This window comes from Macrobrachium rosenbergii, chromosome 15, assembly GCF_040412425.1.
Source record: "Macrobrachium rosenbergii isolate ZJJX-2024 chromosome 15, ASM4041242v1, whole genome shotgun sequence".
Taxonomy (NCBI): domain Eukaryota; kingdom Metazoa; phylum Arthropoda; class Malacostraca; order Decapoda; family Palaemonidae; genus Macrobrachium; species Macrobrachium rosenbergii.
In genome coordinates this window covers 47,863,548-47,882,620 of record NC_089755.1, presented here as the reverse complement: position 1 = coordinate 47,882,620, position 19,073 = coordinate 47,863,548, and the positions used below count along the sequence as shown (strand labels likewise).

Sequence of the window (19,073 nt, the reverse complement as noted above, 5' to 3'; positions counted from 1 at the left end):
ACCTGTTGACTTTAAAGAATAACAATGACACGTGTGGCCTGCCCGGCTGAAATACTTTAGTTTTTTTTTATTTTATCAAAACCTAAACCTACTCGTTGTATATCAGTAAATGAATTTCCACGTTGCAGGATGAGAAGAAAATGGATTACGGAAGAGACAAATAGAAGGTATAATAATTACAGAGGAGAAAAACAGACAAAATGAATTTCCACGTTGCAGAATGAGGATGAAATGCATTACAGAGGAGAGTAATGGAAAATATAATAATTACAGGGGAAAGAAACGAAAAATATAATAATCAGAGAGAGAAATAGAAAATACAATACTTATGGAGGAGAGAAATGGACAATGTAATAATTGCAGAGGAGAGAAATAGAAAATATAATAATTACAGAGGAGAGTATTAGACAATAATTACAGAGGAGAGAAATGGACAATGTAATAATTGCAGAGGAGAGAAATAGAAAATATAATAATTACAGAGGAGAGTGTTAGACAATAATTACAGAGGAGAGAAATGGACAATGTTATAATTACAGAGGAGAGATTTAGAAAATATAACAACTACAGAGGAGAGTAATAGACAGTACTTGCAGAGGAGAGTAACAGACAATAATTACAGAGAAGAGAAATAGAAAACATAATAATTACAGAGGAGGGAAATAGACAATAACTCCAGAGGAGGAAAATAGAAAACATAATAATTACATAGGAGAGAAATAGGAAATATAATTAAAGAGGAAAGAAATAGAAAGTATTATAATAACAGTGGAAAGAAATAGACTACAATAATTAAAGAGAGAGAAATACAAATAATTACAGAGAAGAGAAATAGACATAATAATTACAGAAGAGGGAAACAGAAAATATAATTACAAAGGAAAGAAATAGAAAGTATAATAATGACAGGGAAAGAAAATACAATAATTACAGAGGAGAGAAATGGATAATATAACAGTTAAACTAACCTCACAGTTACTTTCTACTGGAGTAAATTAATTATAAAATGTAAAAATAAATAAATAAATAAATAAATAAATAAATAAATAAATAAATAAATAAATAAATAAACATAAAAATAAAAAAAAATAAAAAGCATCATATGTTATTCTGCCTCTCGGAAAATAAAGCTAATCCGGTAGCCTCCAGGTATGCAGTAGGCCTACCCGAGTATTATGGCATTATTTTATTAGCCAAATTTGTTCGAGACGTTTATCAAAAAAATTGTTCCTTCTCGTTCATCATAAAAATCGTAACCGTTTAATAATATTTCGAGGGTTTTTGTTCCATTGGTCAAAGTATTATAAATGAAACCTGTATGCTACACTTACAGTTTTATGAAGGCTAAGACATATATATATATACATATATATATATATATATATATATATATATATATATATATATATATATATATATATGTGTGTGTGTGTGTGTGTGTATGTATGTATATATATAAATATTTATATATATGTGTGTATGTATGTATATATATATATGTATGTATGTATGTATGTATGTATAAAATTTTAACGATTCTTGAAGAATATCACCTATCCATTAATTTACCTTTAATAGGAACTGGAGTTGTTCTGTGTATACATACAGCTAAGAGAGAAAGAGAGTGATAGAGAAATAAGCCAAGACTCACCCTAAAGTTTATCAAGAAAACTCGATCGATTCATGATTTATGACTAAAACTAATGTCTTCACTATTTCATTTTAAAGGAAATTTCCATTACAGGCCAGGATGAAATTCCCTCTTCATATATATTTGATCAAGTAATGCCAAAAAAAAATAATAAAATTAAAAAAATTTAAAAAAAGAGAACAAAAATCATCAACCTTGACGTCATCTCTGCCTACGCAAGTCTGTGACAGCTGATGACAAGGAAAGAGTCTACGCTGGACTGACGATCACGAGTCAAAACTGAATTGTAAAATGAAAATTTTTAATCGCGTTACTTTTCAAAATCAGAATCAAGCTTTTGTAACCAGCGCACAGTTACAGGCTGTATGTATAACAGTTTACTTTTTTAGTAATGAGCACACCCTTAATGACTGTATAACCTCTGTAAATCCTTACCATATTTAAAGAAATATTTTCTGTAAGAAATACCCCCATATTGTAACTGGGAAAAAATCGTGTAAAATATTAAGTCTTTCATATCTGGTTGACACTGACGCGGGAGTTTATCAAGATCTGCGTGCATCTATATAGCTTAAATAATTTCCTATATCAAACTTGATTACCCGGAAAAATTCATGGCTATACTGGTATTAGGCTGATGTTATTTTGACCCGAAATGAATATCACATACAGCAGACCTAATATAATCCAAGAACTGAGAAATTCGACTAGGAATGAAATATTACTGAATTTTCTCAGTAATTCTTGAAAGATTTTGCTTGGACAATAAACAAGTCTATGCAATTCGGGAAAGAAAAAAAATTAGCGAATAGTGACAAGCATTGTACGTATGGATGTATGTATAGATCACAATGTGAAAGTATTTTTATTGGCTCTTTATGATAGAATTCAGACATATTAAAACATACATAAATAAAAATACATACATACATACAAAGAGAGACAACCATGGGTATCACCTCATTTCGATCATGAGGAATGTAGACGGCTGCGGCGCTCATTAATGACGTCATTCACGAGAGAAAGAGAGAGAGAGAGAGAGAGAGAGAGAGAGAGAGAGAGAGAGAGAGAGAGAGAGAAATAAAAACTGACGAGAGGAAAAAAGGGAAGCAATTTCACGAGTCAATTATAATGTTTTTCAGGCATACTAGGGCAGGAAGCTCACGCCACCTCTTTCTCTTTTAGCTTTTTGCTGATAAAGTGATGACGATATTTTTCTCGACTTGAAAAAGAGAAACTGGAAAATCGCCTGATACTGAGGCGATTTCGTCGAGAGCCGAAGTATCGGCAGCAAGGGATTTACTTTTTAAATAAAAAATTATTTTTTTTTACAAAATATTTGATATTTAAAATTATTCAGAAAAACATCATTTTCATACCATGCTTAAGCAGTTCACTTCGAAATGATAGACCTTTATTTTATTTTTTCTTTTAGGTTACTTGAAATGACCAAAATCACTGTAACGTTTTCGTTTAGGAAACTCACAAGTTTGCTCGTCAATGAATGCAACAGCTCTCTCTCAATAAACGCCGACGCTCGCGAACACAATATACCCACAACGCAAATGAAAACGCCACTTTCACGCAAATATAATAATTTTCCCCGACACAAATTCTAAACTAACGCTTCAGTCTCACTTACAAAAACCTTTGATGGAGAAGGGCGCTACATTATGTAAACACGATATCAAAACGTTTACAAGAAATGCGCTTTGTCCGCGTTCTTCCGGTAAACAAGCTTCAGATATAAATTCTCTTTTGTTACTTCGCGAGATATTCTCTCTCTCTCTCTCTCTCTCTCTCTCTCTCTCTCTTTGCAAGACCGCGGAAGAACCCCTCACAGAGACACCAAGTAATTTTCTCCTCCCGCCTCGTGTTTACAATCTCTAACGAAGTTCCCGGATGAAAGGAACCGCTATCTATTGGATGACACGTGCTCCTAACCTTTTTCATTAATGTTATTCCAAGGATATTTCTCTAAAGGACGCTTTTGTGCTTATGTTATGCGTGTAGTTCCCTCCCCCCACAAAACAATATGATGTAATGGGATGGAGGAAAACCTACCTATTTCTTGAAAAATAATAGAGATTTTATGATTTAAAATAAAAAAAAGGAAGCCACTTTCACACTAAACCAGCCACTCTCTCGTCTATACATTCTTCAACAAGTTTTCACTTTTCATAAAAATTGTCTGGTGTTTACTGACATTTCACATTACATTCTACTACGAGATTTTACATACAATCAAATTACAGTAATATGCGTAACCGGGACGAAAGGAGGACTGTATCATGAATATCAAAATATAGATTAAATCCCAAACACAATCATACTTTACTCGCATATACGCACACGCATACACTTGTACAACATAACCCCGGCGATTTAAAAACGGGGATTCTTTGGCAAACTCCTAGCAAAATCCAGTCACACCCCTGCAGTAAATCTTTGCCCCCCCCCCCTTCAACTAGGAGCACGAATTTTACCACCCACACTCCCTCCCCCCATCTTCTTTCTCACACGCATACGAGGTGGAGAGCACACTCCTAAATCCCTTGTATAACAACTAAACCTGAACACACGACCTTCTGTGCAAAGCGAGAAGGAAAACACAAATGGGACACGACCTTCCAGAAATAAAAAAGGGGAACGAAACTGATAAAACATGACAACATGAAAATACAAAAAAAAGGAAGGTTGGAGAAAGAGAGGAGACGACGGTGGGTTCTCTCATGCAGAAAAGATACGTGATTGAAAGAGATTTTTATTTTTGTCGCCGAAATGGACCAAATCGACTTTGACTTCCGACCTGGAGAGAGAGCAGCTTTTATTTGGATGAAAGCATCATTTTGCAACGTTGCGTAGGGAAGAAATGTCGGTGGAGAGAGAGAGAGAGAGAGAGAGAGAGAGAGAGAGAGAGAGAGATGATTTGAGACCAGATTTTTAAAGTTGATGAGCGGATGGCATACACATCAGGAGGTGGGGGTGGGGGGAGATTGGCAGGGAGAGGGAGGGATGAGGGCGGGGTGGGGGGCGTGGCGAGGGGAGGGATAGAAAACATGATGGATAGAATGCATCCTGTGCAAGACCATTTCCCGTCCAAAGACATTGTAAGTGCAGCATCATTTAACACTTTATCTCATCTCAAATGTGCAGCATCGTTCAACATCTCATCTCATCTCATCCCCATTTGCTGAACACATCTCACCATCTCACACCACCACCATCACCGCCAACACCATTTTCACCGCTATTTTCCCCAAGAGCGACCGTGAGACGTAATCCACTGGCGTGTGTGCGCATGACTGCGTCAATGATGGATGTACTTACTCGGCCAAGTCTGGCATCTGTCAGGTCTCGGTGTGTACCGAACTTCCTTTATTTTTTCTTAACGACTTTCTTTTTTTATGGCTTATATATGCTTATACTAACTTTTTGCCACTCGGCAAGGGCACTTGAAACAAGAACAAAATTAACATGAATGCAGCTCATTTTAGTCACAAATCACTCTTACGTAATACGAATAAATGCATTCATTCACATTACGCACATTTTCAGATGATTTTCATCGTTTCACTTAGCAACATTAGCAATTACAATACGGAAAGCTTCACAAAAACGCCACGCAATTTGAATTGCATTACGAGGGCTACTTTCTTTATTTTCATTGCTTCACTTTCACCCCAACTCAAGCAATATTAACAAGCTGCAATACTGAAAGTATACAAAAACGCTCTCTCTTTATCACGCATACAAAGATGTTCAAATTCAAACAATACTTATCGAGTGCTTTTCCCTCTCTCTTTCTCTTTCTCTCTCTCTCTCTCTCTCTCTCTCTCTCTCTCTCTCTCTCAAGTGCATGTCCAACCTTTCGCTCGATCGTTAACCACCCCGAAGCTGTTGAGCAACAAGTATCACCTCGAGTACAAAGACATGCGGCACAAAGAGCGCTTCTTCTTCTTCTTCTTCTTCTTCTTCTTCTTCTTCTTCTTCTTCTTCTCCTCCTCCTCCTCCTCCCTCTTCTTCTTCTTCTTCTTCTTCTTCTTCTTCTTCTTCATTCTGTGTTAAGGAAATTGCGCCCACAGACTGTATTGGGTAAATCCGCTTTTCTCTGACATTTACAGTTATTGCATTACTCTGAATAGAAGTATCCTTGAATTTACTTCAGCTAGCAACAGAATTCTTACAGATCGTTCAGTATGCATTCAAGTGTACAGAGGTCGAATGTGAACCCATTATATATTAACGTAATGAGTGATTGACGATGAACTCATTGTATATTAATATAATGAGTGATTGGCGAACCTTAGGGATTTCTCGTTACATTCTATAGTGCGCATGTCGAGTAAAAAATCAACATGAAAAGTTTAAGTATGAACTCATTGTATATTAATATAATGAGTGATTGACAACCTTACGGATTTCTAGTTAAGTTCTATAATGCGCATGTCGATTAAAAACCAACAAAAACAAGTCTGACATTAGAAACGAAAACCTTCGAGGCACAACTTTCTGGTAAAAGAAAAAGACAGCAGGTCTGAGATAAACCAGGTGCTCTGAGGATGCCAACTGATTCATCCAGTCTCGCAGGAAAACAATGCGTCTACGGTATGAAGGCCCATACAGAGAGAGAGAGAGAGAGAGAGAGAGTGGCAATGATGATAAAAGATGGACGGAAGGTGAGAGGAATCTGGTTGGGAAAATAAATAAAACGATGGATATTTTATAAGAATTAAGGAGGTTAAAGACAGGTGCAGAGAAACAGATATTAAAAAGAGAATCAAGATAAAGGAAAATCAAAGAAAAGTAAAGGGAAAACACGAGCATGATGATGCTTGGTGATGATCCTCACCACAAGGTGATGTAATTCCTCACCGCATGGTGATACTGAGGCAAGTCCTCATTTCAAAGTAGTAGTAAAAGTCCTCATCGCGTAGTGGTGGTGACGGAGATCCTCATCACATGGTAGTGGTGACGGAGATTCTCATCACATGGTGGTGGTGACGGAGATTCTCATCACATGGTGGTGGTGACGGAGATCCTCATCACGTGGTTTTGGTGGTGACGGAGATCCTCATCACACGGTGTTGGTGATGATGTGAGGGAACCACATCACATGGTGGTGATAACAAAAGTGGTGGGGGTGGCGGTGGTGAGAGGAGCAGGAAGCAGGGAGGGGGGAGGGAGAAGGGATACGTACTGGCGGTATGTTGAAAATCCTTCCAATAGAATTCTCAAGCCTTCCTGTCAGTCTCCCGACGGAGGAGGAGGAGGAGGAAGGACGTTACATTCGACGACGACGACGTCCCTTTTTCCGACCGACGACGCCAGCGGAAACTGGGTCAACAGACGGCGGAAATGCTGAATCGCAATATGGCTTTGACGGAGGGGGCCAGGTTAATGCTCAATGGGTCTCCCGTCGATAATAATTCCTCTTCTTGGCAAAACTCTTCATTATTTCCCCGAGAGAAATTCGTTTCATTGCCCGGGAGGAAGAAGAAGAAGAAGAAGAAGAAGAAGAAGAAGAAGATGTTCTCGAGGAAGTATGCCAAGACCAAAGTTTGAAAAAAAAGGAAGGTAAGGAGAGGTGAAATTCCCTATAGAGAGATTACGAGGGCATGAAGTTCGCATTTGTCGTACGGTCTAATGGGAGGAAGAGGTCTTTATGATGGAGTTGCGAATCAAAGGCAATCTCTCTCTCTCTCTCTCTCTCTCTCTCTCTCTCTCTCTCTCACACATACAAACACACACACACACACACGCAAACATTTCATACACCGGCAAGGGAAATGACAGATGACAGAAAAAAAATCATATATTTCATTTCATGAGTTTACAATTACATCGTAATTATGAGTCTTAGCTCACCCACTCAAACAATGTCTAGGGATCTAAGTTCATGTTTAGATACACGCAAATTATGCCACGATATTCTTGCTTCGTTTTCCTACTCGGTTTATAAGATACTTCACACGGAGCTAATTTGCATACAGAGAAAATTATGGCAAGGAGCAAAACCGAAGTTTGCAAATGACAAGGCGCTACGCTAGACGAAACATTTTGTGAATACATAAATTACGTTACATAAGACGTAGAAGTATATCTTAGACAACTTTGACATTGCACTAAAAAAAAATACTTAAATAAATTACTGGGGAGAAACTGTCTCAGACGATGTCTTTGGAGATGAGAGTTAACAAACGTTATTTTGTTAGTAAACAAACGTGGAGGAAGCGTTAGGGAAAGAGTAATGGCAAGCATACACTTTACACGCATCATATCTTTAAATGCTCAGTGGAATAAGAGATATATATATATATATATATATATATATATATATATATATATATATATATATATACTATAATATATATATATATATATATATATATATATATATATATATATATATATATATATGTGAAACATCAATGGACTGGTACTACCCCTTTTAACATTTGGACAAATTCGGACCTACAGCAGTTAAGGATAATGGTACCCAATAATCTTTAAGTTTTAATGTACTTTGATTCTTCTCCTCTTGGAAGACCGCAAAAATCTGTAACAAGCCGGCCTTTCTCTCTCTCATAATAAAAAGAAAACCAAATGGTTGATAGAAAATGATATAAATTTCAATACGAAAGACACTAAAAATTCCTTATCAAACGAAAAACCTTTCCTATACGTCTGACATTCTATACGAACTTCGTCAGAGAAAAAAGTAAAGTAGGCACATATCATAATCTCAATTAAACAGTCACTTGCCAAGCACCGTGTTTTGCAAGAGTTACATAACAAAAACACAAATGTGAATTCTACATCTTACCTTTGATGAGGAAAAACCTGGTCAATGTGCAAATTACATCGCCCGGTCTCTATGCGAATTACGACACGTGGTCTCTATACAAAGAACATCACTTGGTCTCTATACAAATTACATCACCTGGTCTCTATATGAAGTACGTTACCTGGTTTCTATACATTTTACATCACATGGGATCTATACAAATTACATCACCTGGTCTCTATATAAATTATATCACCTGGTCTCAATATAAATTATATCACCTGGTCTCTATACAAATTACGTAACCTGGTCTCCTATATAAATTATATCACCTGGTCTCTATACAAATTATATCACCAGGTCTCTATATGAATTATATCACCTGGTCTCTATACAAATTATGCCACCTGGTCTCTCTACAGATAATATCACCTGGTCTCTATACAAATTACGTTACCTTATCTCTGTACAAACTGCGTCACATAATATCTATACAAATCATATCATCTGGTCTCTATACAAATTACGTCACCTGGTCTCTAAACAAATTAAGTCACATAGTCTCGATTCAAATTACATCACCTAGTCTCTATACGAATTACGTCACCTGGTCTCTATACAAATTAAGTCACATAGTCTCATTCAAATTACATCACCTAGTCTCTATATGAATTACGTCACCTGGTTTCAATAAAAATTACATCACATGGTCTCTGTACAAATTACATCCCCTGCACCACACACACACACACACACACACACACACACAAAAGAAAGAAACCGGACTTACTTTTTCTTGATGGACTTGATGCCATCTTGGACGCTGTCTCTGTTGTACTTGTGGCGAACCATGTAGCTGAACATCAAAGGGTGATGCCGCTTCAACACCATGGCGGAGTTGGTCTCGTCCACGGTCCCGAATTTGAAGGCCGGGCTCACCGTCGACGGGTACTGGAGCTGTAGGAAGATGTTGAATTATGTTAAAATACGGCAATCAGTAACTCGCAAGGATTACCTCGAAGAGGTCCTCCCAGAAATAATTTGCAAGGAAGGTCAGGTTAACTGTACTAACTCACTCACTCACTCTCTCTCTCTCTCTCTCTCTCTCTCTCTCTCACACACACACATACACACAGTATCTATGCATCATGATGCACGCAGTGTTGAACGGATGTGTTGAAAAACCACTTTTTCAACACAAAGCCGCATCACTAACGTGTTGATGGGGCGAACCGATGTCAAAAGCCTGCGCAGTGATGCATCAGCAGTCGGAGTGGTAGGACGTTCTACTCAGCTCCAGCGCCGATACCTCGATCCCACCACCGGCCAAACCCCTTGAATGGACAAGGACCAACACTCTACACTGTTGTATTTTCCAGCTTTAAAATGGAGTGTTTGGTGGCTGGGATGATTGGGAAGATATATATATATTTTATATTATATATATATATATATGCTATATATAATAATATATATATATATATATATAAATCTAGCTTATATCAAAGGTTACAATACATTGAATGTTTGAATAATAAGTGTAAAAGGCATTTGAAGAACCTTGACAAGGAAAGGTAAAAGATATTTGCCTCCCTTTAATCCATTAATCGCACTCTGTATATCCCCTTTCAACTTTCTCTTCTCGAACATGTAACGCCTTTACTGTCAAATCTGGCCGGAGAACAAGTGAGCAGTGTTGCAGTACAGTTTGGCCGCTAGTAATTTTATTCAACACCACTACTGCATCACGTGGCTGATACATGATGCATAGTGTGTACGGGGCTTTACAAATGGTTTCACCCCAGAGGGTCAAGGATTACCTCGTCGAGGTGTTTCTCATAAATAATTTGCAAGAAAGGTCAGGTCAACAGTGCTAACTCACTCACTCACACACAGTATCTTACAAATGGTTTCACCCCGGACAGCCAAGGATTACCTCGTCGAGGTCCTCCCATGATTAAATTGCAAGTTAAGTCAGGTCAACAACTGTAACATACTCACAATCTTACGCAGAACAGTTTCACCCCGCCCCTCGGGCGATCATTACCTTGTCGAGGTCCTACTATAAATAACTTGCATAAATAACACTTAGTATCTTACAAAAGGTTTCACCCCGCCGAGGCGATGGTTACCTTGTCGAGGGCCTCCTTTTCAAACGGTACACAATTTTGAGGGGCAATGAACGCTCACTGCTGGCGTTTTTCCACTATTCTTCTCTTTTCCCTCGCTGCCACCCACAACGATCGACTAACGACTAGTTATATATTTCAATGTTGAGGTCGACTGAGGTATAATGGGGCTTTAGGGAAAGTGTTCCAGCCATTCCTAGTCGTCCGGTTCGACAATCGAACTCTGGTCACTCAAATTGCGAGGTGAGTGAGCTTAGAAGCGCATAATGAGAGAGAGAGAGAGAGAGAGAGAGAGAGAGAGAGAGAGAGAGAGAGAGAGAAATATGTGTGTATACCACAGGTGTCTTTTTATGACTGGGGTAGATCACAGACCTCTGAAGGAGACTTTGTTAAATAGCAGATCTCAAAGAAAACTCGTACAATAAAGCTGGAGAAAAACAAAAACTACACATATATACATATATATATATATATATATATATATATATATATATATATATATATATACATATATACTGTATATATATTTACCAGTCCTCTTTATTTAATGCTGCAAATGCATTCTACTTGTTTTCGTCAGCAAATAAATATATTGGGAAAATATCGAAAGAAAAGACGTGATATCAGCCCTCTTGTTTTAATCTCATCTTATTTATCAATCTGTCCTTCTCAGTGTACGTATGCACTTATAAATACATACACATATACATACATTTATATATACGTATATATACACACTGTATACACACACACACACACACACACACATATATATATATATATATATATATATATATATATATATATATATATATATATATATATATATATACATATACATTGTAATGGTCTCGTCACCTACAGACCAGCAGGTTCAAAATAAAAACATGAAATGGGAATGGAATGACTGACGGAGGGCGACAAACAAAGGGCGAAGGAGCAGAACTAAACCACATAATTACAGCCATTATTTATGGATTATGAATCTGGTGGTCACGTAGAAAAGTGACCATGACATCACATAGCCCATGTATATATGCATATATGTGTATGTGTTTATATATATGTATAATGTATGTATATATATATATATATATATATATATATATATATATATATATATATATATATATATATATATATATATATATATATATATATATATATATATATATATAAGAGAGACCGAATTCTTACCTAGGCAATAAACAATGAGACCCGAACACTGCTCGCAAGTTAAGGTAATCCCTCCTGAAACCCCTCACTATTACTGCAATAAAATTCTATCTCGCAACTCTCACCTCTTCACCTCCCTTCACTGACTAATAAAAGAACGGGGTAAAATAAAAAGAAAAGAGAAAAAAAGAGAGACGAGAAGCAATAAAAACGAAGAACGTAAAAGCAAAGGGGGTGGGGGTGGGTAGAGGAATACTATATTTTTCGAGCCTCGCGCTGACTGGAAATGTTGCGATATATATATATTTCCTTCCCTACAAGAAAAAGATTCTGGTCACCGCCGTTTTTCTTCGCATGACAAGAAATATTAAGACATAAGGGAAGCCTCCTTCCGGGGATTTTCGAATCGGACAAAAATTCTCCTGAAGGGAGGAAATTCTCCTGAAGGCAGGAAATTCTCCTTTAACGTTTCGTAATAAAATGCGATATGAAAAAGATGTATCCGTTTTGTATTGTCAAACTGAGAAAGATGGTTTTCATGACCACAGATAGTCATCGACGTTCAATAATGAATCGTCTACATAGTCGTACATTGTTTTCATTGACGGTTATCAAAATCCGTTCATCCCTTCTTGAGATATGCTTCTGTCATTCAGTGATATAGGCTTAAGTGGAACTTCAATCCTTTGGTGAAAATAATAATCATGGAGGGAATAACAAAAATGAATCAACGACATTGCAACACTTCACCCAACTTAAAATGGGAATATAAATATAAATATAATATAAATGAAGATCATCCCTTTACTGTAGATTAAAATACAAACTCCAACAAGTAGTGGAAACATCCTCTCATTATAAGTGTACACATTTTTGCCATGAAAAACTGTACGAAAAACAACCATGAACACTGAAAATTGGAAAAATTAATTACAGGAGATAGATGAATAAATTTCAGGAGATCTCTTGCCGAACACTACAAAGACATACTCACTAATGTCAGTGCTTAATTGCCACTGGAGGTTCGGTTCAAAGCTAAGAACGGTACGAATTGATTTAAATGAGATTGTATCCACTTGACTATTTGTTGTTACACCAGTTCCTAAATAAACGTACCTAGATTCTTAAAAAAAAAAAACTACTGAAAAAGGAGCTCATTTCCAGGATATTGAAAACTTTGTGAGACAAAACTTAGGCTTTGCACTATTGCTAGAAAATTTTTTTTTTTCTGAATGAACACCAGAGATCACAGAACATTCTCTCTAGGAGTAGTTTTCTCTTGATCTTTAGTTCTGTTGCATACCAGTTTAGTCTATAATCATTACTGAAACCGGATATAAATGTGCCATGAATTACCTGGAACACTGACGCTACATGGAGAGAGAGAGAGAGAGAGAGAGAGAGAGAGAGAGAGAGAGAGAGAGAGAGAGAGAGAGAGAGAGAGAGAATGCATGCTTAGTATCAAAATAATGGAACGAATATCTTGAGAAGCTGATCACTTCCCTGTGTTAATTATAAAAAAAAGTCATTACTAGCTAAACTAGATATTTCTAACTCAAAGAGGCTACTGGAAGTGGCAACCTAATACCTTTATCTAGCCTCAAAAAAAAAAAAAAAAAAAAAATAGGGGTAATAAAGTGGGGTTCTCTGAACATTACTTAGATTAGATGGATTACCATCATTGAAGGAAAGACAACGTTAGCAGTTCAGCTGCTCCAGTTACATTAGTTGAACACGCAAATGACAGTAGGAGAATTTCAAGAGAGTCTTTACTTTTCACATACATGGCAGATAACATTCCCATCAACAAATAAAGCATAATTTTTTAAATATTTCTAAATTTCAGAAAGTTGGTAAACTTAGTGTTCCATGTACGACTTGTGGGCGAGGAATGAGGCTGGGCATCCTTGTTCATTTTTTCTGCTTTTGTAAATTAATGTTTTTATTAAAGTGTTGGCTTTTGCATTGCGTGTAGCTCTTGCAGAATCATTTCTCTAAGTATGATTTTCTTTTCAACTACTATTAGAATTCTACCAGAACACCTGCCAACATCCAGATCAAAGCTGCATAGAACATTTAAATTTTCTTAACTGCTCATTATATATATATATATATATATATATATATATATATGAAAGAAGATATATATATATATATATATATAAATATATATGTATATATACATATACCTATATTATACATTATATATATATATATATATATATATATATATATATATATATATATATATATATATATACATATACCTATATTATACATTATATATATATATATATATATATATATATATATATACATATATATATATATAATGTATATACATATACTATACATTATATATATATATATATATATATATATATATATATATATATATATATATATATATATATATATATATATATATATATATAATATATATGCATATACAGGCACAAATTCCGTTATAACCCAATACTACAATAGTTGTAATCACAAGAAATCCCCCTTCTGTACCAAGCCTTTCCCGCATACATTTTGAAAACCTAAGTGGCGGAGGGGAATCCCTAAAACCACTTTGTAAAATCTACAATGCAATTCTCTTTGCCAATAAATTTTATCGAGCCCCAAAAAATAAGATTTTTTCAGAGCTCGAAGCCGACATTTCTCTTTTTCAACGAATCATTGTTTAACGATGGTCGTCTTTTTTTTTTTTCGCTTAAAATTTCATGACCGATTTGCTAAAATCCTGGCATTAATGGGTAGGCGGTTTTTATCTAAGAAAATACACTTGTGCGAAATTTATGAAAAATATTAAAACAGAGAGACTGACTATTGAAGTAGGGTACTTAATTTAAAAAGTCAACACATAAATAAAAAAAACACTAATATATATATATATATATATATATATATATATATATATATATATATATATATATATATATACACACATATATACTGTGTATATATATTATACATATATAATATATAGTATATATATCTATATATATATATATATATATATATATACATATATATAATACTGTATATTATATATACACATATATATATCATAAATGATGATGATCATTTTAACAGGTGATTTGTTTACCACACATCACCACATGTGAAAAAAAGAGACACTGGGTTTTGGTCCTGAATTATTTCAGCTTTACTTACAAACCATTGGCTGCCCTCCCCGCCCGAAGCAGGCGGAAGGACTCCGCCAGCCGGGGCCAGTGGCTGCCCATCCCCGCTGAAACAGGTAGAAGGGCTCCTCCTGCCGAGGCCAGTGGCTGCCCATCCCCGCCGAAGCAGGAGGAGGGGCTCTGCCAGCTGACGCCAGTGGCTACCCTCCCCCACTCGAAGCAGGCAGAAGGGCTCCGCTGATGGAGGCCAGTGGCTGCTGTCCCCTGCACGAAGCAGGCAGAAGGGCTCCGCAGGCCCAGGCCATTGGTTACCCTCCCCTGCCCGAAGCAGGGGGAAGGGCTCTGCCGGCCAAGGCCAGTGGCTACCCTCCCACGTCCAAAGCAGGCAGAAGGGCTCTGCCAGCCGAGGCCAATGGCTGCCCATCCCCGCCGAAACAGGCGGAAGGGCTACTTCAGCCGAGGCCAGTGGTGCCCATCCCCACTGAAGCAGGCAGAAGGGCTCCACTGACGGAGGCCAGTGGCTGCCCTTCCCCACCCGAAGCAGGAGGAAAGGGCTCCGCTTCCAAGGCCAGTGGTTGCCCTCATCTGCCCAAAGCAGGCGGAAGGGCTCCACCGGCCGAGGCCAGTGGCTACCCTCCCTCACCCGAAGCAGGCGGAAGGGCTCCACTGGCGGAGGCCAGTGGCTGTCCATCCCCGCCCGAAGCAGGCGGTAGGCATCCATCGGCAGAGGCCAGTGGCTGCTCTCTCCTGCTGAAGGCTCCGGAAAGGCTCCACTGGCGGAGGCCAGTGGCTGTACACCCCTGCCGAAGTAGGCAGAAGGGCTCCACTGGCGGAGGCCAGTGGCTGCCCATCCCCACCGAAGCAGGCGGAAGACCTCCACCAGTAGAGGTCAGTGACTGCCCATCCCCGCCAAAGCAGGCAGAAGGTCTCCACCGGCGTAGGCCAGTGGTTGCCCATCCCCATTGAAGCATGCGGAAGGCCTCCACCTGTGGAGGCCAGTGGCTGCCCATCCCCGCCAAAGGCAGAAGGGCTACACTGGCGGAGGCCAGTGTGGCTGCCCACCCCCGCTGAAGCAGGTGGAGGGGCTCCACCGGCAGAGGCCAGTGGCTGCCCATCCCCGCCGAAGCAGGTGGAAGGGCTCCACCAGCGGAGGCAAGTGGCTGCCCATCCCCACCAAAGCAGGTGGAAGGGCTCCACCGGCGGAGGCCAGTGGCTGCCCATCCTGCCGAAGCAGGCGGAGGGGCTCCACCGGCGGAGGTCAGTGACTGCCCTCCCCCTCCGAAGCAGGCGGAAGGGCTCCAGCAGCGGCGGCCAATGGCTGCCCTCCCCCGCCGAAGCAGGCGGTCCTCTTTTCCATCTCCAGGTCTTCGTCAATTTCCTCAATATCCTTTTCAAAACGATTCCACTTCCTGTAAGTGAACCAACCCATGCATCCTCCAACAACAAGACCGATGGCAGCAATGCCTGCCGCCATTGGTGAATTCCAGGGTCCGTTCACTTCATTCATGCAATCGTCATACAAATTCGTTAAACCAAATTCGGGTCCCTCGGCATCAAGTGACATCCAAAGGGCGTCGAACACCGAGGAATACATCATAGCTGCTATAAATGCACAACCAAAAGCAACTGATACTTTCATTTTGTTGTACGACTATACTAGCCACTTGCTCATGGCTTAGTTGCAAAATCTGCCACGAGAATTTTTTGGGACTTCCCAGGAATGCAAAAAATTTTTTGGGATTCCCAGGAATCTGGAGACTCCTACAATGCTCCTGGAGAAGCAGTCTTTTCAGCACTCGGCTTATAGATAATGGGGCTTCGGAGCTTCCTTTCCGGGATCGGCTTCAGAATTCGGAGCCTCTTTCCATTCTATCCTCTGGAAAGACTTGAAAGTTTTTATATAATATTATATATATATATAACATTATTTCAGAACAGCTTCGAGTGCCCATCTACCAGTTTTAAAAGACCTCGACTCTGACCTTTTATTACCGGAGTCTAGCTCTTAAATATCAGTGCCAATTGGACAAACCAAAATTCTCTCCCATAAAACTATAAAGTAAAAAAGAAAGGAAAAAAAAAACTGAGGGAAGAGAATACAGAATGTACCATCAAGTTACAGCATAACCAAACAAACAAACAAGTAAAATGCTCACGAAACCACACACGCAAATAAACTCTGAAAAGGACAAAGTCAAAATTGAATGGAGACTAGAACCGCCAAAGAGGGCAGTGAAAAAAAGACTGAAAAAAAGGAGAGAGAAAAAGAGAGAGAGAGAGAGAGAGAGAGAGAGAGAGAGAGAAAACACTCACTGAGTTAGACTTTATGGGGGAAGGAGATAAAACCTACACGAGCTGTGAAAGCCCGTTTATCCCTTCTGAAATCTAACACGCTCTGATGGCCATGTTTATTTTGACTCGAATTCTCCGAAATATTCTCATTTTCTGTCCCAATTTTTTCTTCGAAATATTCCCATTTTCTATGTCCGTGTTTTTTCTTCCCAAGCTGCCGAAATGTCTGAGAAAGACAATGGAAGGTTAATAATAATAATAATAATAATAATAATAATAATAATAATAATAATAATAATAATAATAATAAGATTGGTAAAGAAATCCACAATTATGTCCGTGTAAATTTACATATCTAGATGATTTGCAAGTGATTTTACCATGACTGACTTGTCGAAAATTACAAGGCATTTTTAATATATTTCTTATATATTTAACTAACATAAACTCTGCTTGTTTATTCTTCTCACCCGTGTTCGATTTAAGTTCTCATTGTGACCTACAACCCAATGCGCAGGATCACGAGCGTCTGCAGCAAAGTTCAGTAATTTCTTCAAGACGAATTCAAGAATTCATCCTAAAGTTAACTGGTTTAATTATAAAATATACTACAAAAATAACCGTTCCATTACAAAATCTAAAATCTAACGCCTAAAGCATAAAAATCTCAGCACATTTCAACTTCGGAAGTAATACATTGAAATTATGACATTTCCATCTTCAAATGTAGAAGGAAAGATGTCAACCACATATGATTTCTAGATAGAAGTAAATTATTGTTATGCAAATACAAACACTGACTGTAAGCAGGAAGTGACTGACACAAGCAAAGTACTGAAGTTACAGATATGCCCCGATGTCATTCTATTCTGTGACGTCTTCAACGATTGTCAGTATTTGCTTCAATTATCATTTAAACAACAGTCCATTTAAACCTGTGTTGTCCCTGTATCTCCATTCAAGGAAAATAAGGTATCATGCGAGAGTGCAAAATTACAACGATCATTTGTATTTGCCTGTTTATTGTTTAAACAGCACAAACAATTGGAATCCGCTCATGCTGAATTTCTAATATTCAGCATTTGGACATTCTGAATCCCATTTCAGATCAAGTATAGCGAAATGACCCGATATTATGCGGGGTTGTTGTGAAGTTGGGATTACGCTTAATAGTTCATGCCATAATTGCAATTACGATAATTACATTTTACATTTGGTGAAGAAAGTTTTGAAATATTCAGGGGGCAATGGTCAATTGTGCATGGCTGCATTTCTGTGGGGTATAATTACACTGTATTTAACTTTGTTTCATGGACGCTCACATCAATACACTTGGAAACACACACAAACACATACATACATACATACATACATAATATATGTGTGTGTGTGTATGTATGCATATATACGTACGTACACATACACACACATACATATATAAATATATATATATATATATATATATATATATATATATATATATATATATATATATATATATATATATATATATATATGTATTACATATATATATATACATACACAGTATATATAAAAATACATACATACATACATACATACACACACACACACGCATTTACACACAGCCGTTCTAAAGACAAAACGCTGAAAATCCAAAAGGACATTTCTAAAATTTTCAAAATCACGCTCCCTCTAAAAAACATTTTTTTTCCGTCTACCTCATTCGGCATGACAGCCCATAACGGATAGACAAGTCAAACTCTGCCCTCTCCCAGGACCCAAGCTACGTACAGCATTCGATTATGTTTCCGGAAGACTGCTAAACCAAACTTGAAAACTCCATTAGATGAGCACTTTAAACTTTCCCCCAAGTTCACATTCACATCACGGGGCTGAGAACTCAT

The 19,073-nt window shown here is 37.8% G+C and overlaps 1 protein-coding gene across 1 annotated transcript in view; it reads right to left on the bottom strand.

The window, feature by feature from the left end:
• LOC136846650 (glutamate receptor ionotropic, NMDA 2B-like) overlaps positions 1-19,073 on the bottom strand; it is a 936,318-nt gene that overhangs the window by 125,168 nt on the left and 792,077 nt on the right. The window contains exon 16 of the mRNA XM_067117625.1: positions 9,229-9,395. Within this exon, the coding sequence (XP_066973726.1) occupies positions 9,229-9,395 (167 nt within the window). The remainder of the gene's footprint in view (positions 1-9,228; positions 9,396-19,073) is intronic.